The sequence below is a fragment of the Carettochelys insculpta genome, chromosome 15, assembly GCF_033958435.1.
Source record: "Carettochelys insculpta isolate YL-2023 chromosome 15, ASM3395843v1, whole genome shotgun sequence".
In the NCBI taxonomy this organism is placed as follows: Eukaryota; Metazoa; Chordata; order Testudines; family Carettochelyidae; genus Carettochelys; species Carettochelys insculpta.
The window spans coordinates 1,968,247-1,996,020 of record NC_134151.1 but is presented as its reverse complement, the minus strand read 5'-3'; the positions used below and the strand labels follow the sequence as shown (position 1 = coordinate 1,996,020).

General features: G+C 53.8%; 2 protein-coding genes across 2 annotated transcripts; both read left to right on the top strand.

Annotated features, from left to right (window-relative positions):
* Positions 1–1,214: 1,214 nt before the first annotated feature.
* Positions 1,215–17,156, top strand: LOC142021311 (protocadherin alpha-13-like). The gene is made up of 2 exons (XM_075009961.1): positions 1,215–3,666; positions 16,946–17,156. The coding sequence occupies exons 1-2, from the start codon at positions 1,291–1,293 to the stop codon at positions 16,985–16,987; spliced, it is 2,418 nt and encodes an 805-aa protein (XP_074866062.1). The 5' UTR covers positions 1,215–1,290; the 3' UTR covers positions 16,988–17,156.
* A 2,169-nt stretch (positions 17,157–19,325) lies between these two features.
* On the top strand, positions 19,326–27,748 carry LOC142021362 (protocadherin alpha-3-like). Its single transcript, XM_075010072.1, has 4 exons — positions 19,326–21,757; positions 25,264–25,554; positions 26,993–27,043; positions 27,689–27,748. The coding sequence occupies exons 1-4, from the start codon at positions 19,382–19,384 to the stop codon at positions 27,746–27,748; spliced, it is 2,778 nt and encodes a 925-aa protein (XP_074866173.1). The 5' UTR covers positions 19,326–19,381.
* The last annotated feature ends 26 nt before the right edge of the window (positions 27,749–27,774 follow it).

Genomic DNA, 27,774 nt, shown 5'->3' with positions numbered 1-27,774 from the left:
CATGATCCCCAACCCGCCCCCTGACCTCCAAATTTACACTACCTCAGAACATGAGCATAGCTCTCCTTCATGGCTGCTGCCCTCTCCCCCTCGGTGCGTTCCTGCCTCCTCTTTCTCTGCCTGGCTCAGCCGCCCCTCCCCACAGCTCTCCGTCAGGTTTCCCCACATGCAGGGTGGACAGCTCCCTGCCGTGCCGGCTTCCTCCTCAGGGCCCGCCCCTTCCTTCTCGGAGGCCCCGCATGGTCAAAGGCACCAACTTGGTGAGTGCTCCAGAGGTGGAGCGCCCACAGGGAAAAATGGGGTGCTGAACACCCCGTGGCACTCCCCCATCAGCTCCCACCGGCGCCTCGTGCCTCGGGCCCGCTGTTGCGCGCTGCAGACCAGTCCCTCCCTTCATTCTCCTGCCCTGCCATGATCAGCCGTCAGGTGGCATTTGTGAGGCTCGGGGAGGAGGGAGTGGAACAGGGTGGAAGGAGGCAGGAGGAGGGTGGCTCGGGGCAGGAAGAGGCGGGTGCGGGTGGGGCCTGGGACAGAGACGAGGGTGGGACACCCCTGGCACTATTGAACGTCAGCGCCTATGTCTATGGCGCTGCGCTGGTGTCTCGGCCGCGTGCGGAGCGCAGCTGTGGGTAAAAGCAGCAGGTCCGCAACGTGGCAGAAGAACCATCGCTGGCCTCCTGGTACGCCGGCTGCAGCGCCTTGGCTTTCACACACACTGCTGGGCGACCGCAGCCCGCCCTGCGCGTCCCCTAACAATCGCGCTCCCGGGCGGCTGGGCAGAGCCGTGGCAGAGGGTGGAAAAGCGGCCTCGCCCATCAGTTCACCGTTTGATTTCGCGGCTCTCCGGGAGGTGAGAAAATACAAATGTTGTTACTCGCGTGTGCCAAAACCGTCCCCGTAAGCAGATCGCGCTGAGCCATCGCCAAGAGGGCGAAAGGTCGCGGCTGCCCAAAGGCTCGTGGTGACACAAGAAACGTCCGGCAAGGGCATCTCGTTGCAGAGCGGTGCCGGCTGCCGGACAGTGCCGGGGAAGTGGCGAAGGAGGAATCTGCTGTTGCGCTCCCACGCTCAGCCACACGGTGCCGCTGGCGTCTAAGGAGACGGTTCGCCAGGCGGGGAGCGCGCAGCTCCGCCCCCAGGAGACGGCAAACCCCGCGCGTCAGGCGGGTCCCGGATGTGCCGGGCGCAGGATTGAATGAATCTGTTTTGTCGGGGACCGCAACGCTCACTCACCGGAGCAGGCTCCGCTCTGCCTTCCCCCCGCGGGCGGACCCACGGACCGGCTCCGCCATGGGCCGTCCCCGGCGCGGCGTGCGGGGAGCGGGGCAGCTGCTGCGCTGGGCGGTGCTGCAGGCGGCCTGGGCGGCGGCGATGGGCCAGGTCCGCTATTCCGTGGCGGAGGAGGCCGAGGCCGGCACGGTGGTGGGGCGCCTGGCGCAGGAGCTGGGTGTGGCGGCGGCGGAGCTGGTGTCTCGGCCGCTGCGGGTGGTGCCCGAGGGCGGCGGAGGCTCGTTGGAGGTAAATGCGCAGAGCGGCGCTTTGTTGGTGCGGTCGCGGCTGGACAGGGAAGCGCTGTGCGGGCCGAGCCCCCGGTGCGCCCTGGAGCTGGAGGTGGTGGTGGGCAAACCCCCGCGGCTGTTCCACGTGGAGGTGGAGATACAGGATGTGAATGACAACGCGCCGCTCTTCCCCGAGGGCGCACAAAATATTTTCATTTTAGAATCGAGACCGCCAGGCTCATATTTCCCGCTGGAGGGCGCGTCGGACGCGGATATCGGCACAAACGCTGCGCTGAGCTACAAGCTCAGCCCAAACGAATACTTCGCTGTGGAGGAGAAAGTCAACGACGAGCAGAGTAAATCCTTAGTTCTGGAATTAAAGAGAGCTCTGGACAGAGAGCAAAGCCAGGTACACGAACTAACGCTGACCGCCTCCGACGGGGGCAAACCGGAGCTGACGGGCACCGCGCAGCTGGTGATCTCGGTGCTGGACGCCAATGACAACGCGCCCGTGTTTAACCAGTCCGTGTACAGGGTGCGATTGCCAGAAAACGCTGCAAATGGGACGCTAGTCGTGAAACTCAACGCCACCGACTTGGATGAGGGAGTTAATAAGGACATTGCCTACGGCTTTAGTAATCTGGCGGCTCGGGGTGTGAGAGAGTTGTTCACCATAGATGAAAATACCGGGGAGATTTGGCTTACGGGACATTTGGATTTCGAAGACAGGAAATTATATGATATTAAAGTGGTAGCAACGGATAAAAGTGCTTTCCCCTTGACTGGCCACAGCACTCTTCTGGTGGAAGTGCTGGACGTGAACGACAACGCCCCGGAGCTGAGGGTGACGTCCCTGTCGGTGCCGGTGCCGGAGGACGCCCCCCCGGGGACGGTGGTGGCGGTGATCAGCGTGTCTGACCGGGACTCGGGAGCCAACGGGCGGGTGAGCTGCTCCATCGGGGCGGAGCTGCCGTTCCGGCTGGTGGGCACGTTTAAGAATTCGCAGGCGCTGGTGCTGTCGGAGGCGGTGGACCGGGAGCGGGTGGCGGAGTACGAGGTGGTGGTGCGGGCCCGAGACGGAGGGGCCCCGGCGCTGTGGGCCAGCAGCAGGCTGGTGGTGCCGCTGTCGGACGTGAACGATAACGCGCCCGCGTTCGCGGAGGCCGTGTACACGGTGTTTGTGCGGGAGAACAGCCCGGCCGGGGCCCCTCTGGTGCGCGTGTCGGCCTGGGACCCGGACGCGGGGGCGAACGGGCGGGTGAGCTATGGGGCGGTGGAGCGGCGCGTGGGAGAGCGGCCCCTGTCCAGCTACGTGTGGGTGCAGGCGGAGAGCGGGAGCATCTGCGCGCTGCAGCCGTTGGACTACGAGGAGGTGCAGGTGCTGCAGTTCGAGGTGAGCGCGAGGGACGGCGGGCTGCCGTCGTTGTCGGGGCAGGCGAGCGTGCAGGTGTTCGTGGTGGACGCGAACGACAACGCGCCGGTGGTGTCCCCGTGGGGCCGGGGCCTTGGGCCGGCGTGGGAGGCGGTGTCGCTGTCGGCCGGCGCAGGGCAGGTGGTGGGCAAGGTGCAAGCGGTGGACGCGGACTCGGGCTACAACGCGTGGCTGCGGTACGAGGTGCAGGATCCGCTGTCGGCGGGGCCGTTCCGCGTGGGCGTGTACAGCGGGGAGATCAGCACGTCGCGGGCCCTGGAGGAGGCGGACGGGCCGGTGCGGAGCCTGGTGATCGTGGTGCGGGACCACGGGGAGCCGGCTCTGTCGGCGAGCGCCACGGTGAGCCTGTCGCTGGTGGAGAGCGTGCGGGCCGTGGCGTGGGAGTCGGGTCCCGGCGGCGGGAGCGGCGGTGCGGCGGTGGACAGCAACGTGTCTCTGCTGATCGCCATCTGGTCGGTGTCCGGGCTGCTGGTGGTGGTGATCGCGGCGTGGGTCGGCGTGAGATGCTGCGGGGGCCCGGCAGAGGCGTGCGGGGCTGGGGAAGGGCCGGCGGTGTGCTCGAGCGGAGGCGGGAGCTGGTCGTCCTCGCAGCAGCAGCGCCAGAGCCGGCTGGTGTGCGTGGGGGAAGGCGGCGCCAAGCGCGACCTCATGGTTTTCAGCCCCGTGGTGCCCAGCTCTGCTGACAACTGGGCGGCGGAGAAGCAGCAGGACGCGACTCCCAATCCGTGCGGAACGGTGAGTGGTGTTTTGTTGTAGTTATTCCAACTTCCCTGACCTCTAATCGCTGTCGGAAACCACTGTGAAGTCAGGGAAACTTTGCAAAAAGCAGCTGTGCTGGTGTTTGGATATGTGCATTGTAATTTCGCGGGTTTCTTCCACTAACTTTGAAAGTGCAGCTGGCCTAGGCAGAAAAGGATTGGGATTTAGTTATGGGGTATATATTAAAATCTTATATTAACTCATAGGTTAGTTGACCTGTTTTAGTGGTATTGTAGAATCTGTGTTAGAGGTTATAGATTTAGGGAGGCCGAAAGGGAACTTTATCTAGACATTTTTTCTCTTTTGTCTTTATCTTTATGGTTCAGATTTCCCTAGTGGTGGGGAAGATTTTAAGTTGTGTATTTTTATTCTTTTTTGATGTATGTGTAATAAGAACTGCAGAATTCACTTTCCTGTTTGGGCTCTGCTTGGGCTCCCTTTGCTTGGGAGTTTGACGTGACAAAAATTGCTAGTTTATATTTTCGTTGTCTGTATCATTATGGATAGTGCCAATCGCCGAAGGAATTAATGAGGGAATAAATTCATGAGTAACGCATTTTACTTAGATGCCGAAATCTAACCGGAGATGTTGAACTACATTAGAAAAGTATTAAGTGAGGCTCTGTGATGCCCTGCATGTTAGATTGAACTTTCCTCATTCCCTGGTGCGATCTCACAGAGAATGCAATAATTCGCAAGCAAGAAGGGTGTGACTGAAGACAAGATAGAAACCCGACCTGCTGTCCCTCACCTTTCCTCCTTAATCACAACGATGCCCATCCTACCCCTCTAAAATAACATAACAAATCTCACCTCGTCTCCCCAGTGAATAGGATGGGCACAAGACCATTTTGTCTTTGGGGTTTCTCTTGAAACTGGACCGTTTTATTGGTCTATTAAATGTATTTGTGTAATCTATTTGTAGGAGTGTAATGCATCTCCCCTCCAAATACCACATGGAAATGGGTTTACAAGCTACGCGAGTTGCTGTCATGCTGCTTCTTGAGCCCTAAAATGTTCTGTTCTATATTGTGATGAAAGAAGTAGCTCATGGGATCTGTGAGGGACGGAATTATTTAATTCTACTTTCCATATAAAATGTGATTTGAAAAGCAATTGTTTTTGCTGAAAAAAAAATCAATCGCATATTTTATCTGAAACAATGAAATGTTATTCATACTTGATATTGGTTTGTGGTAAGTGCTCTTCGCTCAAGAAAGACTGTAGAGCTACTCTTCGCTCAGGACATCCTCTTTCACATTTTACTGGAACAACTTGTGTTGGTGGAAGGGTAAGCTGCTCAGCTCCACAGAGACTTTTTCAAGTCTGTGCAGCTCTACGGAGCTCACAAGCCTTTTCCTCCAACAGAAGTTGGTCCAATGAAAGATATTACCTCACCTTTTACTTCTCATATTCTGGGACCAGCACCACCACAACAATCCTGCAGACAATTATTTCAACGAGGGTTGTAGGCATACCAGGACTGACATTCATTGCTTTAAAGTTTTACAAAATAACCCCACCCCCCACATGTGCATGATAATAAAAGTCGTTTCTATTGACAACATCAGTTAAAAGAATGCCCTCTCGTTCTTCAGTTGTAGAGCATGTGTCAATGGCCTACTAGGTGTTCTAATAACTTGTTCTCCTGGACTATGGTTAATTTCTCTCATAGCCCCTCTTCTGTTGATTCTTCTGCACAAATGACTTTGATATAGAGATGGCCTGGCACAAAGATACCCCTGTTATAGCTTTCTTAGAAATAAATGATATCATAGACATATAGACTAAGAGTGAGAGCAGAAAGGTAAATGGCTAGAAAGAAGGCAGCAGAAATAGCAAGCGGAGGCGGGCAAACTATGATAAAGAGTAATTTAAATGTTATTCCATGGTGGAGTGAGAAATTAGAAAGGGGCTCTTCACTTCTATGAGAGCATCCTCCATGCTCTGATCAGTGGTAGTGCCCTGAGAGGAGACCAGCCTGGAAAGTTCAAGCAAGCCTCATGAATGTTTTCCAGTGTTTGCAGACCAAGCTTGGCTTTTGTTAGAGCAGAGTCGTTGCTGGAGACCATGTTTGGGATGCAGCAATAGTGGTTTCTTTCTGACGTGGCAATTAGTCAGGTTTTAGAACAATGGATTACTCGTCAGTGAACTGGGTCCATGTTACTCTTAGTTGATGGCAGATGGGTTCCATTATTGGTGGGTATTTTAAATATCTCCCTTGGAGAAATTAGGATGCCAGTATCATCTAGAAAGCAATTGTTGGGTTTTAATCTTTCCTTTACTGATACATGGTGTCATACTAGCTGGAATGCCAACATCATGGAAGACTAAAATGCAAGGCAGATGTGACAACCTGGTTGTATGTTCTATAACTGCATTTCAGAACCCTGGCAACAAACATGAACGCTGGAAATGCTGTAATAGTCTTACTACCGAGGCACAGTTTCCTTTGGGCATTGCAGTCATTCTGCTCTCCAGGCAGACTTAATTCTGGGATGGATGGTTGCTTTATTCCAAAAATTATAATGTAATATTCAGGTTGCTTCCAGTCCCAAGGAACTGTTCAGTTATCCAAAATCATTTTGTAGCTCCAATTTCACACCAAAGACTGTGCTTGTAATCAATAACCAATCCTATAATAAACTAACTGAAGATGTATTAACTAGGGGAAAGGAACTCTCATTTCTTTTATGTATGTAACTCATAAATGTATGAGTCCCAGTTTCTTTGTCCAAAAGGTAACACAGATTCAATAATCTGTCCACTGACTGTCTTTAAGGGCTAACATAAGTTGACCCGGAGGTCTTCTGTATTTGTTTCCTAGCTCCAGCCCACTCAGAATCCAAAGAACAAAGAGATGAATATTTTTAATAAAACCTATCTTTATATCCTTCTTCTAGAATTCAAGCTAATAGGAGTAGCTTTGCCACATATAGTATATTGATGAGGTACAAAAAGCTGTTAAACAGATGAAATCTAGAAAGGCACCTGACGATACAATACCAGCATAACTTTGAGAAGCTGCCGGTGACCAGCTGATGTACTGTGTCACCATTTATTTAGTACCATTTGGGAGAAGGAGCTAGTCCTCCAGGACTTCAAAGATGCCCTGACTGTACACATGTACAAGAAAAAAGTTGACATTGCATGTTGTGAAGACCATCGGGGCATCTCTGTGCTCTCTATAGCTGGTAAGATCCTGGCCCATATCCTTTACAATGGGCTTTCACTCCATGTGTTCAGAAATGGCAATATTCCTGGAAGCCGGTGTGGATTTTGTGCTGGTTGAGGTATTGCTGGTATGAAATTTACAGCCAGACAGATTCAAGAGAAATGTAGAGTGCAACATGCGATTTTCATAGGCCTGACCAAGGCGTGCAACATGGTCAACAGAGCTGGGCTCTGGAAAACACGCGGGCGAATAGGCTGTTCGGTCTCTTTGTAACGGTATGTTTGGTATTGTCCTTAACAGTGGAGAAACATCAGCACATTCTGGAATATCAAACAGTGCAAAGCAAGGATGTGTCCTTGCTCCTCTCCTGTTCATCAGCTACTCTTCGATGATGCTGTTACCTGCTTTGTTACTTCTGCTCATCGCTTCAGACTCCCAATGAGCCTCCAGAAGACAGAAGTTATGCTTCAGCCAGTTTGGAAAGGGCCCAGCACTCCAGTGATCACTGCTGCTGGTACAGTCCGTAAGACTGTTGACAAGTTCTGCTACCTCGGAAGAGTACTGCCCTCTAGCATAAACGTGGATCATGAGGTACCTGCTGCCTGAGCGAAAGCCGATGCTGCCTTTGGAAAATTGACCACATGCCTACGGAATGACCTTGATATTAGACTCCATACCAAAGCAGCAGTTTATCAGGCAGTTGTCCTGAGTATCCTTCTGTTTGCCTCAGAGTCATGGACAATATATCACCGCCATGTTTTGAAACTTGATCAGTTCCCTATGTGCTATCTGAGGAGGATTGCTCACATGAACTGGTGGGACAAAATTCCTAACAGGGAGGTTCTTAAGCTGTGTGGTGTCATAGGCATGGGAGCAATGCTTACGAACAAACAGTTTTGCTGGATTGGTCATGGTAGGAGGCTGGATGATACACGGATACCAAAGATGGTCTTCTACGGCCATCCTTCTTATTGAAAGCGCCCTATCAGTGGTCAGTATAAGCGCCATAAAGACACCTTAAAGGCCAATGTGAAGTCATGCGGCGTATCTCCCAATGATCCGGAAAATCTAGTTCAGGACAATTAGTCCCGGTGGCAAACCACTGTACAGGCTCTTAACTGCTTTCCGAGTCAGTGTATGCAGGCACTGCAGGAAAAGCATCGGATCTGAAAAGAATGTACAACGCCTACAATTGGCAGGTTTTTATGTGACATCTGTAATTGACTCTGCTGTTCGAGGATTGATTAATCTGTCCCCAACGGCATCTTAGAAGAAGAGATCCATCGATGGACGGCTCAGTCGCAGAAGAAGAAGGAGAAGAACAGCATACAAGTCTTTGCATTGTGAGCTATTGGAAGAGCTTAATGGGGAGATATTGCACTCAGAAATGCTTTGAAGGGCCATTTGTACAGTGATCCCGAGTAGTGCGGTATTGTTGTAATACACTACACCCGACTCTGCTCTTTTGTGGTCTGGTAGGAACTGTGTGGTGACTGCTGTCCATGTAGGAATGTGACTTTGACAAGGCGCCTCTTGATTTCGTTTTGGACTGATCCCCTGACTTTTAGGTGTGGAGGCAGTTACAGGTAGTTAGTTGCTTCTGGAACTATTCAGCACTTTTCCTGTTCTTTCCTTTTGTCCAGCGTGTCCACAGTGTTCCTTACCCAGGCACTGAATTCATGGTCTGATGCTGTACTGCAGCGGTGTGCAACCTTTATTCAACCATGATCCCCATATTTTATTGCATGTCGGTCATGACCCCCGAGTCAAGCCCCATAAGGCCTATCAGCCCCAAACCCAAGCTACCACCCCCAGGTTTAACCCTTATGATCCCCAACCCGCCCCCTGACCTCCAAATTTACACTACCTCAGAACATGAGCATAGCTCTCCTTCATGGCTGCTGCCATCTCCCCTCGGTGCCTTACTGCCTCCTCTTTCTCTGCCTGGCTCAGGCGCCCCTCCCCACAGCTCTCTGTCAGGTTTCCCCACATGCAGGGTGGACAGCTCCCTGCCGTGCCGGCTTCCTCCTCAGGGCCCGCCCCTTCCTTCTCGGAGGACCCCCATGGTCAAAGGCACCAACTTGGTGAGTGCTCCAGAGGTGGAGCTCCCACAGGGAAAAATGGGGTGCTGAACACCCCGTGGCACTCCCCCATCAGCTCCCACCGCCGCCTCGTGCCTCGGGCCCGCTGTTGCGCGCTGCAGACCAGTCCCTCCCTTCATTCTCCTGCCCTGCCATGATCAGCCGTCAGGTGGCATTTGTGAGGCTCGGGGAGGAGGGAGCGGAACAGGGGGGGAGGAGGCAGGAGGAGGGTGGCTCGGGGCAGGTAGAGGCGGGTGCGGGTGGGGCCTGGGACAGAGACGAGGGTGGGACACCCCTGGCACTATTGAACGTCAGCGCCTATGTCTATGGCGCTGCGCTGGTGTCTCGGCCGCGTGCGGCGCGCAGCTGTGGGTAAAAGCAGCAGGTCCGCAACGTGGCAGAAGAACCATCGCTGGCCTCCTGGTACGCCGGCTGCAGCGCCTTGGCTTTCACACACACTGCTGGGCGACCGCAGCCCGCCCTGCGCGTCCCCTAACAATCGTGCTCCCGGGCGGCTGGGCAGAGCCGTGGCAGAGGGTGGAAAAGCGGCCTCGCCCATCAGTTCACCGTTTGATTTCGCGGCTCTCCGGGAGGTGAGAAAATACAAATGTTGTTACTCGCGTGTGCGAAAACCGTCCCCGTAAGCAGATCGCGCTGAGCCATCGCCAAGAGGGCGAAAGGCCGCGGCTGCCCAAAGGCTCGTGGTGACACAAGAAACCTCCGGCAAGGGCATCTCGTTGCAGAGCGGTGCCGGCTGCCGGACAGTGCCGGGGAAGTGGCGAAGGAGGAATCTGCTGTTGCGCTCCCACGCTCAGCCACACGGTGCCGCTGGCGTCTAAGGAGACGGTTCGCCAGGCGGGGAGCGCGCAGCTCCGCCCCCAGGAGACGGCAAACCCCGCGCGTCAGGCGGGTCCCGGATGTGCCGGGAGCAGGATTGAATGAATCTGTTTTGTCGGGGACCGCAACGCTCACTCACCGGAGCAGGCTCCGCTCTGCCTTCCCCCCGCGGGCGGACCCACGGACCGGCTCCGCCATGGGCCGTCCCCGGCGCGGCGTGCGGGGAGCGGGGCAGCTGCTGCGCTGGGCGGTGCTGCAGGCGGCCTGGGCGGCGGCGATGGGCCAGGTCCGCTATTCCGTGGCGGAGGAGGCCGAGGCCGGCACGGTGGTGGGGCGCCTGGCGCAGGAGCTGGGTGTGGCGGCGGCGGAACTGGTGTCTCGGCCGCTGCGGGTGGTGCCCGAGGGCGGCGGAGGCTCGTTGGAGGTAAATGCGCAGAGCGGCGCTTTGTTGGTGCGGTCGCGGCTGGACAGGGAAGCGCTGTGCGGGCCGAGCCCCCGGTGCGCCCTGGAGCTGGAGGTGGTGGTGGGCAAAGCGCCGCGGCTGTTCCACGTGGAGGTGGAGATACAGGATGTGAATGACAACGCGCCGCTCTTCCCCGCGGGGGAGCAGATCCTTAGAATAGCGGAGTCAACACTTGCGGGTTCGCGGCTCCCGCTGGAGGGCGCGTCGGACGCGGACATTGGCACAAACTCTCAGCTCAGCTACAAGCTGAGCGCCAATGAACATTTCAACCTAAAAGTGGAAACTAGCGAAGAGCAAAGTGAATCTTTGGCGTTGGTGTTGAAGAAGCCCCTGGACAGGGAGGAAGCCGCCGAGCATCGCTTATTGCTCACGGCCACCGACGGGGGCAAACCGGAGCTGACGGGCACCGCGCAGCTGGTGATCTCGGTGCTGGACGTGAATGACAACGCGCCCGTGTTTAACCGTTCCGTGTACAGAGTCCGATTGCTGGAAAATACAGCGATTGGAGCAATGGTGACGCAGGTGATCGCCACCGACTTAGATGAGGGAATTAACAAGGACATTTCATATTCACTTCGCAGGGTTAATCCCTCTAACGTTAGTGCGACCTTTATAATAGACTCAGGTAAGGGAGAGATCAGAGTAAATGGGGAACTAGATTTCGAAGACACTAAATTCTACGAACTTCAAGTGGAGGCTATTGATAAAGGACACGCACCTTTGGTCGGACACTGCAAGGTGGTGGTCGAAGTGCTGGACGTGAACGACAACGCCCCGGAGCTGAGGGTGACGTCCCTGTCGGTGCCGGTGCCGGAGGACGCCCCCCCGGGGACGGTGGTGGCGGTGATCAGCGTGTCTGACCGGGACTCGGGAGCCAACGGGAGGGTGAGCTGCTCCATCGGGGCGGAGCTGCCGTTCCGGCTGGTGGGCACGTTTAAAAATTCGCAGGCGCTGGTGCTGTCGGAGGCGGTGGACCGGGAGCGGGTGGCGGAGTACGAGGTGGTGGTGCGGGCCCGAGACGGAGGGGCCCCGTCGCTGTGGGCCAGCAGCAGGCTGGTGGTGCCGCTGTCGGACGTGAACGATAACGCGCCCGCGTTCGCGCAGGCCGTGTACACGGTGTTTGTGCGGGAGAACAGCCCGGCCGGGGCCCCCCTGGTGCGCGTGTCGGCCTGGGACCCGGACGCGGGGGCGAACGGGCGGGTGAGCTACGGGGCGGTGGAGCGGCGCGTGGGAGAGCGGCCCCTGTCCAGCTACGTGTGGGTGCAGGCGGAGAGCGGGAGCATCTGCGCGCTGCAGCCGTTGGACTACGAGGAGGTGCAGGTGCTGCAGTTCGAGGTGAGCGCGAGGGACGGCGGGCTGCCGTCGTTGTCGGGGCAGGCGAGCGTGCAGGTGTTCGTGGTGGACGCGAACGACAACGCGCCGGTGGTGTCCCCGTGGGGCCGGGGCCTTGGGCCGGCGTGGGAGGCGGTGTCGCTGTCGGCCGGCGCAGGGCAGGTGGTGGGCAAGGTGCGAGCGGTGGACGCGGACTCGGGCTACAACGCGTGGCTGCGGTACGAGGTGCAGGATCCGCTGTCGGCGGGGCCGTTCCGCGTGGGCGTGTACAGCGGGGAGATCAGCACGACGCGGGCCCTGGAGGAGGCGGACGGGCCGGTGCGGAGCCTGGTGATCGTGGTGCGAGACCACGGGGAGCCGGCTCTGTCGGCGAGCGCCACGGTGAGCCTGTCGCTGGTGGAGAGCGTGCGGGCCGTGGCGTGGGAGTCGGGTCCCGGCGGCGGGAGCGGCGGTGCGGCGGTGGACAGCAACGTGTCTCTGCTGATCGCCATCTGGTCGGTGTCCGGGCTGCTGGTGGTGGTGATCGCGGCGTGGGTCGGCGTGAGATGCTGCGGGGGCCCGGCAGAGGCGTGCGGGTCTGGGGAAGGGCCGGTGGTGTGCTCGAGCGGAGGCGGGAGCTGGTCGTCCTCGCAGCAGCAGCGCCAGAGCCGGCTGGTGTGCGTGGGGGAAGGCGGCGCCAAGAGCGACCTCATGGTTTTCAGCCCCGTGGTCCCGAGCGCTGCGGAGAGAAGTGGCACCGTGAAGGGTCAGGAGGTGGCAGGAGATTCCTCCGAGCAGGTGAGTCCCGTGAATCTGTATTTGTGTGTTGGGATTTCAGCGCTGTTAATGGGCCTGGACGCGATTTTTTCAGGTTAAATATCTGTATGTCATAGAAAGCCGGTGAATCCGGGTGGGGTTGCTGCCCAAGGCGTGTTGATGAGGAAATCGTCCGTAATGCAGCTGTGCTGGTAGTTCGTGTGTGTCATGAAGTGATGGGGGTCATGCTCTGTCCATGGGGACATTTTTCCCTTTGTGTGGGTCCGTGTCTGGGGCCGAGAGCGGTGAGAGGCGCTTTTGGGGAATGCTCCAGCAGCAGATACTGGACAGGAATAACCTCACCCCATGTGAAACTGGGAGTTCAACCCTGGAATTTCTTGTCATTTTATGGCCAGGAGGATCAAGTGTGTTGTCCCCCTTATTTGCATTATTAGAGTGGCTGTCAACCTTGCCAGACTACAGTAACCCTCTATTATTTAGCCCTTCCCCTCACAGACTTACTCCCACTTAAACACTATTTGCTTGAAAACCAGACAAAAAATAAACAAACACAAACTTGGTACTGACAAGTTGCTCAAGAAGGTTCCCACAGTGTAAAACTGAAACCCCACTGAGACTCCCAAACAGGTGTGTGTGGATGTCTGTATGGCGTTGGAAAGAGGTGGTGGAGGTAGCTCCTGACTATCCCTTTTCTGGACACTTAGGAGTGGAGAGAAGCTCGTGTTACACTAAAGGAGAATTTCTACTTATGTTTGAAATGCTGAACCAATAGTGCCAGATTTGTGCTTTGTGTGAGAAGAACCACAAATTCAAGTAATCCGGTAAATCCCTTTTGCAGCCTTTGCCCATCATGAAGGTGGGGTTTTCGGAATATTTGCAGATATGGTGGGACACATAACTAGACGTCCAAGAAATTGGAAAAAATATCTCGTCTCTGTGGTGGATTCTACCAGCAAGCAACCTTCAGCCACAGCTCTTTCTTACAAAGTAGGTGAAGACTATCGGAGGGAGAGTCACGGGAGGGATTTACTTTACAAAAGAGGCAGAACAGCCTGGGCTGGGGGGGTCTGTGTTGCTCACTGTGAGGACATTTGAAGGCGATAATGGACGTAATGCGCTAGACACTGGAAAAGGGTGAAAAGGCTGAAGACCTGTACCTGGCCAGGATGTGCTGTGCGGATGAGGGAACATTTGCTGCCCCTGTAATTGATTTGCTGAGGAGCGTGAGGAACATACTGCGCTGAGGAGCACGGAGATTTGCGGGAGGGAGAAGCCGGACACAGCCCCAAGTCAGGAGATGTTGGCCAGTTGAAGTACCACAGGTGGGTGTTCTCCAGCCTGTCAGATGGACCCACCCCTTGTTCCCAGCCCGGAGGCCCGACTGGGGGGAGAGGGACGGGGCGGGGCAGCCTTGGGAACAACGTTTCCCCCCTCGCTGTGAGTCCGGCTGAGTGTGACGCCGGGAAGAGGGCTGAACACGCTCCTCTTTCCATGGGCTGTGGGGGCCCCGGGCGCGCTGTGGGCTCGCAGCTCCGGCCTTTCCCACGCGGGTCGGACGCCGAGAGGCTGGAGGCGAGCTCCGGGGCGCTCCTCTCCCGCCAGCTCCGAGCGGTTGGCGGGGAAGCGCTTGTCCCCGGCTCGCCCCAGCAGCGCTCTGGGCTCGTTGGCCTTGCCCGTGAGCCGGGGCTGCGGCGCTGCGGCAGTGCTGAGGGCCGGCTCCGTTTGTGCCGCCGAGGTGCGAGTGTCCGAGTTGGTGTCTCCAGCGGCGGCCCCTTGTGCGCGTGGGGCCTTCCAGGCGCGCGGCCGTTCTCCCTGCAGCGCGGAGCCCGGGGAGCGAGAACTGAACGAACAAGGCGCCGGCGAGTTCCCCCTTGGGACTGGAGAATACGGGTGGCTCTGGGCGGGGCGGGGGCGGGGCGAGGCGGACGGACCTCTACAGCCATTGGCTGAAGGGAAACAGGAGAGCGAGGTCAGATTGCTGCGCATGCGCCTTCGCCAGGGCAGCCTCTTCCTTCTCCTTCGGCCCCTGGTGGTGGCGCTGTTGCCCTGCTGCGGCTTTGTCACTTTTCCCCTCGACCTGTGACAGGGCAGATCTTCCCGGGGAGGCGGTACGGGAGCAGCCCGCGGGAAACAGTTACTGCTGCAATGATGTGTTCGGTATAATTTCCGAGTCACTGGTTACAGTTCAGGTTCCAGTGGAGCGGGGCGGCCACAATCACGTCACTGTATTACCCTGTGTTCAAGGTAGATTTCTGGGATAGCTCTGAACTGACACAGAACAGTCCGCAGCTGCGTCAGTGTAACTGTTGGCGCTCTGAACCTGCCAGTAGGATGATAGAAACTCTAGTTATGGGCCTTAGATGTTTCCATAACAGCAGATAATGGCCCAGGGACGAGTTAGCCGCCAATTCCTGTGTTATGTCAGGTGTGAGGTAGATTACCACTCCCTAGAATACTCAACTCTCCAGCCCTGGCAATGAGCAGTGAATGATCTTCGGAAGAGGAGCGCGCAATTTTCAAAGAAGAGGTGTCACCAGTATTTACCGCATTAATTTAAAAAAAATGCAGAGTGACTATGGATAGGTTCATTTGACTACCTATTTCCACTCGTGCACACCCATACACCCGGGGCACTTCAGCTGTTGGGTGACCCCCTTCGTCCCACGGAAGCTCACCCAATAAACTATTTTGCTACTCTTTAAAGTGCTACTTGACTGCTTTTTGTTTTTATAGTGTATAGACTAGCACGGATTCCTCTCTGTTACTCTTCCCTTTTTGGATGTTATGAGAAAGTGAGAACAAAGGTTCTTTTCTAGACCTTTTCTTTTGTGATGTTGTTTTATCATGTGTTCTCTAAGGTAAACGATCCCAATCTTTTCTTTTTATTGAACATGAGACACTTTCCAGGCTGTTGACAAGTGTCCTCAGTCTTCTCTAATGGTGTTTCAGTTGGGCAATATATTTTGACATTCAGAGGCTACTGCTACACCCAGTATCCACGTGAGGTCACACCATTGATTGGTGTAGAGGCTCTTGACTTTCCTCCGCATTATCCTCTCTTGGTACAGTCTAGTATATTATTGACAACAATAAGGTTCCGATGAAACCAGGTTAGCACCTGACCAGTTTCGCTGTTATTGGAAGTTGTCAGATGTGCATAAACGGCTGTCTATAGCGTGATTGGAACCGGGGACGCCTTTGTCATAGTCAAGGACGATACCAGGTCTCCAGGGGTTTGCAGCAGGGGCTGGGGGAAAGGAATATCTGTAGATCAGTTGCACTGATCGCTTTCCCAGATAATTGGACCAACAACTGTCGGCCACCTGCGCTCCGTTCACGAGCGAGGCGTCGCGGGTTGGAATCACGCTGTAGACCGCCGTGTACCCACATCTGACGTGTTCCACTAAGAACGAAACTGGTCACGTGCTAACGTGGTTTCATCTGAACCTTATTGTAATAACTATGTTCCACCCCGTTTGGGGCGTGATAACAGTTCGCTCGCTTGTGAACGGAGCGCCCGTGGCCAAGAGTTGTTGGTCCAATTATCTGCGAAAGTGATCAATGCAACTGATCTCCATCTGACTGACTTTTTGAGGGCAGTTAAACACTGAGCAGAGGTTTTCATTAAGCTGTTTACAGTAGCATCAAAGACCCCGTCTTGGGTAGATACAATTCATTTAGAAATGTATAAGATATAGGAATAGTTTATTTCCCCTCTTCAGTATGTTTACTTTGGATTTCTTTACATTAAATTTAACTTGCCATCTGGTTGTCCATTCCTCTAGTTTCTTGAGAGCGCTCTGAAGTTTCCCACTAATTTATATAATGTGTTATCTAAAGATTTTGATACCTGAAGTGCTTAAATTTCCCTCCAGGTCACTTAATGTTAAAAAACAGTTTAGATCCTCTAGGAATCCCTGTTAACGTGTTGCCATGATGATACCTGACCACTTCATTCAACCTTTGCTTTATGCCTCTTCGGCAGTTTTTGATCCAATATTTTGCCTGTGACTGTCAGGACTACGTAGCTTCAGTTGGGTGCATAAAAGCAGGGCCGTTGGGGTGCGAGGGCAGAAGAGTCATCTGGCCCTGGTCTCAATGTCAAAAGGGCCTCAGATGCAGATATTTGTTAATTATTTGGCATTTGATAAGTCCCACGACTTGTTTTTTATCTGGGGCATCCCCCCATAATGAATACACTTGTATGGAAAAAGGCAGCATTATGTTTTCCTGTGTGGTTATTTTTGTTTTCTGGCGTCGGGGCCTCTCTGGACCTCCGGGGGGCCCTGAATACAACATTGTCAGAAATATTTTCTAAGTCTGAATAAATTATGTCAACTGGTTGTGTTTAATCCACTGTTTTACTGACACAGTCAAAGAATTCAAAATGATTAACATGGCTTGATTTTCCATTGCAGACCTCATGCTAGTTAGATACTTAAATTATTAGATACGTGCTGTTGCCTGCGGTAGCTCACAAGCAGATGTTGGAAGGCGATTGCGTATGAAATAGCACGTGACACCATGAAAGTCATGAAATGTGTTTGCATATTAACAAGTGTTCAGTCAAGTAGGGAAGACGAAAACTTATGGTTGTCTCTGTTTTTCCAGTCTGGAAGGAAACTATCGGTCTACCAGGCATTTCCAGCCTGACAGAATAGAGGTCCAACAGCCCTTACTTACCTGCTTACAAGAGGTGGCAGATGACTCCAGACTGTTGCAGTGGTGGAAAACCGTGTTGTTGTTTTAAAGGCTGTATGCACCTACGGGGCATATTCTTGCATTGTGACTGTGGCGCAGAACCTTCTTTGTTGTAGTTGGTCATTAAACTCCCTTTGACAATGGATGAAGAGCAGTGTGCCTGTGGATTATTTTAGCGGAGTATGTCAATCGTCTTTGATATCCTTGAGAGTGAAGTTTGTGGGCCCTGGCAGGGTTGGATGGATTTGCTCTTGAGTGTTGTTTCCCATATTTAGGCCAGAATAGAGAGATGTGCAGAGTAGTGGCTTATCACTGTTTCTGGAACTAGTTTTTTAACAGTAGTTATTAGGGTCGGGGCAGATGTGCTTCTTTTATTACTGAGGGTACTTGATTAACATTTAATAATTTAATCAGAGGCTTTAATTAACGACCAATATTTTTATTAAATTTTCCTTACCTTAAAACCCTTAAATTCTACAATGCACAATTTAACTCTACAGAATTTTTTTATAAACTATTTACAACCTTCCCTCACCCTCACTGTTTACTTATCCCCCTGTGAGTCTTTTTTCAGTTGATGAGGACGCTCGAGGAGGGCGTTCCCTGGATTTCTTTGACGGTTGTTTTTTAGGTCTTCCGGTCTTTTTTTTTTTTTTTCATTGACTTCCCGGCGTTGTGCTGAGTGGAGATTTGCCTCACAGACTGACCTTTGCGTGCAGGTAACTCTCCCTAAAACGTGAACTAAACGGACTTAAACCAAACTCGGCCTCGGCATCTTTGGGCCAAGAGATCCTCTAATTGTTCTCCTGACAGCAAATGTCGCTTTTCACGGCCTAATGTTTCCAGCGGTTTCTATCAACTCCTGCCACGGGCGGGGTCGATGACACAAATGGAACGGGGACGCCGGAGGTGCGGCTCTTCTGAAGGAGACGTGCCTCGCCCCTTCTTCCCCTTCCGCGCTCTGGGCTGCGTCACTCTCCTCGGACGAGACCCTTCCGTTCCTCCCGCACGGCAGGGGGCGCAGGGCCCGAGACAGGATTTCCACTCAGTCACGTGACTCAGGGACCCGCTTCCCGCCTTTCTCTCCTGAGGTAAAATGCCCCTGTCGTGATGACTCAGCACAGGAGCCCTGGCGGCCGCTCGGCACAGAGTGGAGGGCGCGGACTTGTCACCGCTGCCCGCAGCTGCTCTGTGAGCGAGCCCGCGAGGTGGGGGCTGGTTGATGTCCAGCCTGTCTCAGGGCGTCTCTCCGGGGGGTCGTTTCCGGGTTCCAGTCTCTCCGCTCATCTCCTTATCTGGCACGTGGAGACGTTACGGACAGTCACTGAACAGCCGCAGCCTTGATCACCTGGGGAACCAGGGAGAGTTCAACTGACGCACAACGGGTTTCCCACGATTGTTAATTGAGGCTTCCGCAGCGCACCGTGGGCTGTAGCAGTGTCCAGGTCGCCCCTGAATACAACTGGAGGCTCCGGCTGGAACATCCGACATCCCAAATGGCCCCGGGGAGCTCAGGGATGGTCTGAGCCTTTCTCCCGAGATGATGCCCCGTCTGTCGAGAGCCGCCAACGCTGCCCACACACCGATCTCCTGACGTCGCTGGGAGAGAGCTGGAAGCAGGACACTGTCACCAAGGGGCCCTTAACTCCCACCTGACCGACCACATCGGGAATAGATCAACTACAAATATGAAGACATCTGCTCCCAGCTGCGACCTCTCGACATTATTTTCCAGACCATCAGTTGTGTTACTTTTGAGGTTTGAAGCAAGTAAACTTTTGCCGGTATGAAGAAGAGGCTGTTAATAGTGACGTGTCGTTGCCAGGAGGTGCGGGACCGGAGTAATAGATCAATAGCCTCACTGGTAGCGTAAAGAAGGAATTTAATTCTTGCAGACTCGGGTCCAGCGATGATCGAAACCCCATTGACAGACTATTCCCTGTGACGAAAAGCGGGGAAACGGGAAGGGGTTTGTTGAAGCATTTGACCAGCGATAAGAAGAGCCGGTGTAAGGCAGCCGGCGGGATCGAGGATGGTTCGGAACACGTAAGACGCAATTCTCAGCGAGAAGAAATGGTTATGGAGCTTCGGACAATGTGAGGTCGGAGTTGGCCGTTGCACTTACAGATGTCGACACAAGGTGTCAGTGTCGCCTAAAGAGACATTTGCGGGAGAAGGACACAGGCAGCTCCTCCCCCGGAGGCTGAGCCCTGCCCGTGGACGCGTCAGACTGGCTCCCGGATGTGTGAGGACTGGAGTGAATTCAGGGGCGCGGAAAGGTACCGCGTCCTCCCGGGACTCCGCTCCTCGCTCATCAAGGGAACCGACTCCCAGCCCGGCCCCGCGATGGGCCGTCCCCGGCGCGGCGGGCCGGGAGCTGGGCAGCTGCTGCGCTGGGCGGTGCTGCAGGCGGCCTGGGCGGCGGCGATGGGCCAGGTCCGCTATTCCGTGGCGGAGGAGGCCGAGGCCGGCACGGTGGTGGGGCGCCTGGCGCAGGAGCTGGGTGTGGCGGCGGCGGAGCTGGTGTCTCGGCCGCTGCGGGTGGTGCCCGAGGGCGGCGGAGGCTCGTTGGAGGTAAATGCGCAGAGCGGCGCTCTGGTGGTCCGGTCGCGGCTGGACAGGGAAGCGCTGTGCGGGCCGAGCCCCCGGTGCGCCCTGGAGCTGGAGGTGGTGGTGGGCAAACCCCCGCGGCTGTTCCACGTGGAGGTGGAGATACAGGATGTGAATGACAACGCGCCGCTCTTCCCCGCGGAGAAGAAAAATCTGAGTATTGCAGAATCGAGAGTGCCGGGCTCGCGGTTCCCGCTGGAGGGCGCGTCGGACGCGGACATTGGCACAAACTCTCAGCTCCGCTACACGCTGAGCGCCAATGAACATTTCTCGCTAGAATTGGAAAAGAACGACGAACACAGTGAATCCTTAGTGCTGGTGTTGAAGAAGCCCCTAGACAGAGAAGAAGCCGCCGAGCATCGCTTATTGCTCACGGCCACCGACGGGGGCAAACCGGAGCTGACGGGCACCGCTCAGTTGTCGATCTCGGTGCTGGACGTGAATGACAACGCGCCCGTGTGTGACCAGCCCGTGTATAAGATTAAGTTGTTCGAAAACGCAGCTAATGGGACCTTAGTCATTAAAGTCAACGCCACGGACTTGGATGAGGGCAGCAATAAAGACGTTTCATACTCCGTCAGCAGTTCCTTTCCTTTGAACGGAAGAAACGCGTTTAAAATCGATCCGAATACAGGAGAGATCCGACTTCAAGGACAATTAGATTTCGAAGCAAATCAGGCATATGATATTCAAATCCAGGCGGAAGATAAAGGAAACCCTCCTCTGTCGGGACACTGCAAAGTTTTGATAGAGGTTTTGGACGTGAACGACAACGCCCCGGAGCTGAGGGTGACGTCCCTGTCGGTGCCGGTGCCGGAGGACGCCCCCCCGGGGACGGTGGTGGCGGTGATCAGCGTATCTGACCGGGACTCGGGAGCCAACGGGCGGGTGAGCTGCTCCATCGGGGCGGAGCTGCCGTTCCGGCTGGTGGGCACGTTTAAGAATTCGCAGGCGCTGGTGCTGTCGGAGGCGGTGGACCGGGAGCGGGTGGCGGAGTACGAGGTGGTGGTGCGGGCCCGAGACGGAGGGGACCCGGCGCTGTGGGCCAGCAGCAGGCTGGTGGTGCCGCTGTCGGACGTGAACGATAACGCGCCTGCGTTCGCGCAGGCCGTGTACACGGTGTTTGTGCGGGAGAACAGCCCGGCCGGGGCCCCCCTGGTGCGCGTGTCGGCCTGGGACCCGGACGCGGGGGCGAACGGGCGGGTGAGCTACGGGGCGGTGGAGCGGCGCGTGGGAGAGCGGCCCCTGTCCAGCTACGTGTGGGTGCAGGCGGAGAGCGGGAGCATCTGCGCGCTGCAGCCGTTGGACTACGAGGAGGTGCAGGTGCTGCAGTTCGAGGTGAGCGCGAGGGACGGCGGGCTGCCGTCGTTGTCGGGGCAGGCGAGCGTGCAGGTGTTCGTGGTGGACGCGAACGACAACGCGCCGGTGGTGTCCCCGTGGGGCCGGGGCCTTGGGCCGGCGTGGGAGGCGGTGTCGCTGTCGGCCGGCGCAGGGCAGGTGGTGGGCAAGGTGCGAGCGGTGGACGCGGACTCGGGCTACAACGCGTGGCTGCGGTACGAGGTGCAGGATCCGCTGTCGGCGGGGCCGTTCCGCGTGGGCGTGTACAGCGGGGAGATCAGCACGTCGCGGGCCCTGGAGGAGGCGGACGGGCCGGTGCGGAGCCTGGTGATCGTGGTGCGGGACCACGGGGAGCCGGCGCTGTCGGCGAGCGCCACGGTGAGCCTGTCGCTGGTGGAGAGCGTGCGGGCCGTGGCGTGGGAGTCGGGTCCCGGCGGCGGGAGCGGCGGTGCGGCGGTGGACAGCAACGTGTCTCTGCTGATCGCCATCTGGTCGGTGTCCGGGCTGCTGGTGGTGGTGATCGCGGCGTGGGTCGGCGTGAGATGCTGCGGGGGCCCGGCAGAGGCGTGCGGGTCTGGGGAAGGGCCGGCGGTGTGCTCGAGCGGAGGCGGGAGCTGGTCGTCCTCGCAGCAGCAGCGCCAGAGCCGGCTGGTGTGCGTGGGGGAAGGCGGCGCCAAGTGCGACCTCATGGTTTTCAGCCCCGTGGTGCCGAGCTCTGCTGACAACTGGGCGGCGGAGAAGCAGCAGGACGCGACTCCCAATCCGTGCGGAACGGTGAGTGGTGTTTTGTTGTAGTTATTCCAACTTCCCTGACCTCTAATCGCTGTCGGAAACCACTGTGAAGTCAGGGAAACTTTGCAAAAAGCAGCTGTGCTGGTGTTTGGATATGTGCATTGTAATTTCGCGGGTTTCTTTCACTAACTTTGAAAGTGCAGCTGGCCTAGGCAGAAAAGGATTGGGATTTAGTTATGGGGTATATATTAAAATCTTATATTAACTAATAGGTTAGTTGACCTGTTTTAGTGGTATTGTAGAATCTGTGTTAGAGGTTATAGATTTAGGGAGGCCGAAAGGGAACTTTATCTAGACATTTTTTTCTCTTTTGTCTTTATCTTTATGGTTCAGATTTCCCTAATGGTGGGGAAGATTTTAAGTTGTGTATTTTTATTCTTTTTTGATTTATGTGTAATAAGAACTGCAGAATTCACTTTCCTGTTTGGGCTCTGCTTGGGCTCCCTTTGCTTGGGAGTTTGACGTGACAAAAATTGCTAGTTTATATTTTCGTTGTCTGTATCATTATGGATAGTGCCAATCGCCGAAGGAATTAATGAGGGAATAAATTCATGAGTAACGCATTTTACTTAGATGCCGAAATCTAACCGGAGATGTTGAACTACATTCGAAAAGTATTAAGTGAGGCTCTGTGATGCCCTGCATGTTAGATAGAACTTTCCTTATTCCCTGGTGCGATCTCACAGAGAATGAAAAAAATTCGCAAGCAAGAAGGGTGTGACTGAAGACAAGATAGAAACCCGACCTGCTGTCTCTCACCTTTCCTCCTTAATCACAACGATGCCCATCCTACCCCCTCTAAAATAACATAACAAATCTTACCTCGTCTCCCCGGTGAATAGGATGGGCACAAGACCATTTTGTCTTTGGGGTTTCTCTTGAAACTGGACCGTTTTATTGGTCTATTAAATTTATTTGTGTAATCTATTTGTAGGAGTGTAATGCATTTCCCCTCCAAATACCGCATGGAAATGGGTTTACAAGCTACGCGAGTTGCTGTCATGCTGCTTCTTGAGCCCTAAAATGTTCTGTTCTATATTGTGATAAAAGAAGTAGCTCATGGGATCTCTGAGGGACGGAATTATTTAATTCTACTTTCCATATAAAATGTGATTTGAAAAGCAATTGTCTTTGCTGAAAAAAAATCAATCGCATATTTTATCTGAAACAATGAAATGTTATTCATACTTGATATTGGTTTGTGGTAAGTGCTCTTCGCTCAAGAAAGACTGTAGAACTACTCTTTGCTCAGGACATCCTCTTTCACATTTTACTGGAACAACTTGTGTTGGTGGAAGGGTAAGCTGCTCAGCTCCACAGAGACTTTTTCAAGTCTGTGCAGCTCTACGGAGCTCACAAGCCTTTTCCTCCAACAGAAGTTGGTCCAATGAAAGATATTACCTCACCTTTTACTTCTCATATTCTGGGACCAGCACCACCACAACAATCCTGCAGACAATTATTTCAACGAGGGTTATAGGCATACCAGGACTGACATTCATTGCTTTAAAGTTTTACAAAATAACCCCACCCCCCACATGTGCATGATAATAAAAGTCGTTTCTATTGACAACATCAGTTAAAAGAATGCCCTCTCGTTCTTCAGTTGTAGAGCGTGTGTCAATGGCCTACTAGGTGTTCTAATAACTTGTTCTCCTGGACTATGGTTAATTTCTCTCATAGCCCCTCTTCTGTTGATTCTTCTGCACAAATGACTTTGATATAGAGATGGCCTGGCACAAAGATACCCCTGTTATAGCTTTCTTAGAAATAAATGATATCATAGACATATAGACTAAGAGTGAGAGCAGAAAGGTAAACGGCTAGAAAGAAGGCAGCAGAAATAGCAAGCGGAGGCGGGCAAACTATGATAAAGAGTAATTTAAATGTTATTCCATGGTGGAGTGAGACATTAGAAAGGGGCTCTTCACTTCTATGAGAGCATCCTCCATGTTCTGATCAGTGGTAGTGCCCTGAGAGGAGACCAGCCTGGAAAGTTCAAGCAAGCCTCATGAATGTTTTCCAGTGTTTGCAGACCAAGCTTGGCTTTTGTTAGAGCAGAGTCGTTGCTGGAGACCATGTTTGGGATGCAGCAATAGTGGTTTCTTTCTGACGTGGCAATTAGTCAGGGTTTAGAACAATGGATTACTCGTCAGTGAACTGGGTCCATGTTACTCTTAGTTGATGGCAGATGGGTTCCATTATTGGTGGGTATTTTAAATATCTCCCTTGGAGAAATTAGGATGCCAGTATCATCTAGAAAGCAATTGTTGGGTTCTAATTTTTCCTTTACTGATACATGGTGTCATACTAGCTGGAATGCCAACATCATGGAAGACTGTAAAATGCAAGGCAGATGTGACAACCTGGTTGTATGTTCTATAACTGCATTTCAGAAACCTGGCAACAAACGTGAACGCTGGAAATGCTATAATAGTCTTACTACCGAGGCACAGTTTCCTTTGGGCATTGCAGTCATTCTGCTCTCCAGGCAGACTTAATTCTGGGATGGATGGTTGCTTTATTCCAAAAATTATAATGTTATATTCAGGTTGCTTCCAGTCCCAAGGAACTGTTCAGTTATCCAAAATCATTTTGTAGCTCCAATTTCACACCAAAGACCGTGCTTGTAATCAATAACCAATCCTATAATAAACTAACTGAAGATGTATTATCTAGGGGAAAGGAACTCTCATTTCTTTTCTGTATGTAACTCATAAATATATGAGTCCCAGTTTCTTTGTCCAAAAGGTAACACAGATTCAATAATCTGTCCACTGACTGTCTTTAAGGGCTAACATAAGTTGACCCGGAGGTCTTCTGTATCTGTTTCCTAGCTCCAGCCCACTCAGAATCCAAAGAACAAAGAGATGAATATTTTTAATAAAACCTATCTTTATATCCTTCTTCTAGAATTCTAGCTAATAGGAGTAGCTTTGCCACATATAGTATATTGATGAGGTACAAAAATCTGTTAAACAGATGAAATCTAGAAAGGCACCTGACAATGATACAATACCAGCATAACTTTGAAAAGCTGCCGGTGACCAGCTGATGTACTGTGTCACCATTTATTTAGTACCATTTGGGAGAAGGAGCTAGTCCTCCAGGACTTCAAAGATGCCCTGACTGTACACATGTACAAGAAAAAAGTTGACATTGCATGTTGTGAAGACCATCAGGGCATCTCTGTGCTCTCTATAGCTGGTAAGATCCTGGCCCATATCCTTTACAATGGGCTTTCACTCCATGTGTTCAAAAATGGCAATATTCCTGAAAGCCGGTGTGGATTTTGTGCTGGTTGAGGCATTGCTGGTATGAAATTTACAGCCAGACAGATTCAAGAGAAATGTAGAGTGCAACATGCGATTTTCATAGGCCTGACCAAGGCGTGCAACATGGTCAACAGAGCTGGGCTCTGGAAAACACGCGGGCGAATAGGCTGTTCGGTCTCTTTGTAACGGTATGTTTGGTATTGTCCTTAACAGTGGAGAAACATCAGCACATTCTGGAATATCAAACAGTGCAAAGCAAGGATGTGTCCTTTCTCCTCTCCTGTTCATCAGCTACTCTTCGATGATGCTGTTACCTGCTTTGTTACTTCTGCTCATCGCTTCAGACTCCCAATGAGCCTCCAGAAGACAGAAGTTATGCTTCAGCCAGTTTGGAAAGGGCCCAGCACTCCAGTGATCACTGCTGCTGGTACAGTCCATAAGACTGTTGACAAGTTCTTCTACCTCGGAAGAATACTGCCCTCTAGCATAAACGTGGATCATGAGGTACCTGCTGGCTTAGCGAAAGCCGATGCTGCCTTTGGAAAATTGACCACATGCCTACGGAATGACCTTGATATTAGACTCCATACCAAAGCAGCAGTTTATCAGGCAGTTGTCCTGAGTATCCTTCTGTTTGCCTCAGAGTCATGAACAATCTATCACTGCCATGTTTTGAAACGCGGTCAGTTCCCTATGTGCTATCTGAGGAGGATTGCTCACATGAACTGGTGGGACAAAATTCCTAACGGAGGTTCTTAAGCTGTGTGGTGTAATAGGCATGGGAGCAATGCTTACGAACAAACAGTTTTGCTGGATTGGTCATGGTAGGAGGCTGGATGATACACGGATACCAAAGATGGTCTTCTACGGCCATCCTTCTCATGGAAAGCGCCCTATCAGTGGTCAGTATGAGCACAATAAAGACACCTTAAAGGCCAATGCGAAGTCATGCGGCGTATCTCCCAATGATCCGGAAAATCTAGTTCAGGACAATTAGTCCTGGTGGCAAACCACTGTACAGGCCCTTAACTGCTTTCCGAGTCAGTGTATGCAGGCACTGCAGGAAAAGCATCGGATCTGAAAAGAATGTACAACGCCTACAATTGGCAGGTTTTTATGTGACATCTGTAATTGACTCTGCTGTTCGAGTATTGATTAATCTGTCCGCAACGGCATCTTAGAAGAAGAGATCCATCGATGGACGGCTCAGTCGCAGAAGAAGGAGAAGAACAGCATACAAGTCTTTGCATTGTGAGCTATCAGAAGAGCTTAATGGGGAGATATTGCACTCAGACATGCTTTGAAGGGCCATTTGTACAGTGATCCCGAGTGGTGCGGTATTGTTGTAATACACTATACCCGACTCTGCTCTTTTGTGGTCTGGTAGGAACTGTGTGGTGACTGCTGTCCATGTAGGAATGTAACTTTGACAAGGCGCCTCTTGATTTCGTTTTGGACTGATCCCCTGACTTTTAGGTTTGGAGGCAGTTACAGGTAGTTAGTTGCTTCTGGAACAATTCAGCACTTTTCCTGTTCTTTCCTTTTGTCCAGAGTTTCCACAGTGTTCCTTACCCAGGCACTGAATTCATGGTCTGATGCTGTACTGCAGCGGTGTGCAACCTTTATTCAGCCATGATCCCCATATTTTATTGCATGTCCGTCATGACCCCCGAGTCAAGCCCCATAAGGCCTATCAGCCCCAAACCCAAGCTACCACCCCCAGGTTTAACCCTTATGATCCCCAACCCGCCCCCTGACCTCCAAATTTACACTACCTCAGAACATGAGCATAGCTCTCCTTCATGGCTGCTGCCCTCTCCCCCTCGGTGCGTTCCTGCGTCCTCTTTTTCTGCATGGCTCAGGCGCCCCTCCCCACAGCTCTCTGTCAGGTTTCCCCACATGCAGGGTGGACAGCTCCCTGCCGTGCCGGCTTCCTCCTCAGGGCCCGCCCCTTCCTTCTCGGAGGCCCCGCATGGTCAAAGGCACCAACTTGGTGAGTGCTCCAGAGGTGGAGCTCCCACAGGGAAAAATGGGGTGCTGAACACCCCGTGGCACTCCCCCATCAGCTCCCACCGCCGCCTCGTGCCTCGGGCCCGCTGTTGCGCGCTGCAGACCAGTCCCTCCCTTCATTCTCCTGCCCTGCCATGATCAGCCGTCAGGTGGCATTTGTGAGGCTCGGGGAGGAGGGAGCGGAACAGGGGGGGAGGAGGCAGGAGGAGGGTGGCTCGGGGCAGGTAGAGGCGGGTGCGGGTGGGGCCTGGGACAGAGACGAGGGTGGGACACCCCTGGCACTATTGAACGTCAGCGCCTATGTCTATGGCGCTGCGCTGGTGTCTCGGCCGCGTGCGGCGCGCAGCTGTGGGTAAAAGCAGCAGGTCCGCAACGTGGCAGAAGAACCATCGCTGGCCTCCTGGTACGCCGGCTGCAGCGCCTTGGCTTTCACACACACTGCTGGGCGACCGCAGCCCGCCCTGCGCGTCCCCTAACAATCGCGCTCCCGGGCGGCTGGGCAGAGCCGTGGCAGAGGGTGGAAAAGCGGCCTCGCACATCAGTTCACCGTTTGATTTCGCGGCTCTCCGGGAGGTGAGAAAATACAAATGTTGTTACTCGCGTGTGCCAAAACCGTCCCCGTAAGCAGATCGCGCTGAGCCATCGCCAAGAGGGCGAAAGGTCGCGGCTGCCCAAAGGCTCGTGGTGACACAAGAAACGTCCGGCAAGGGCATC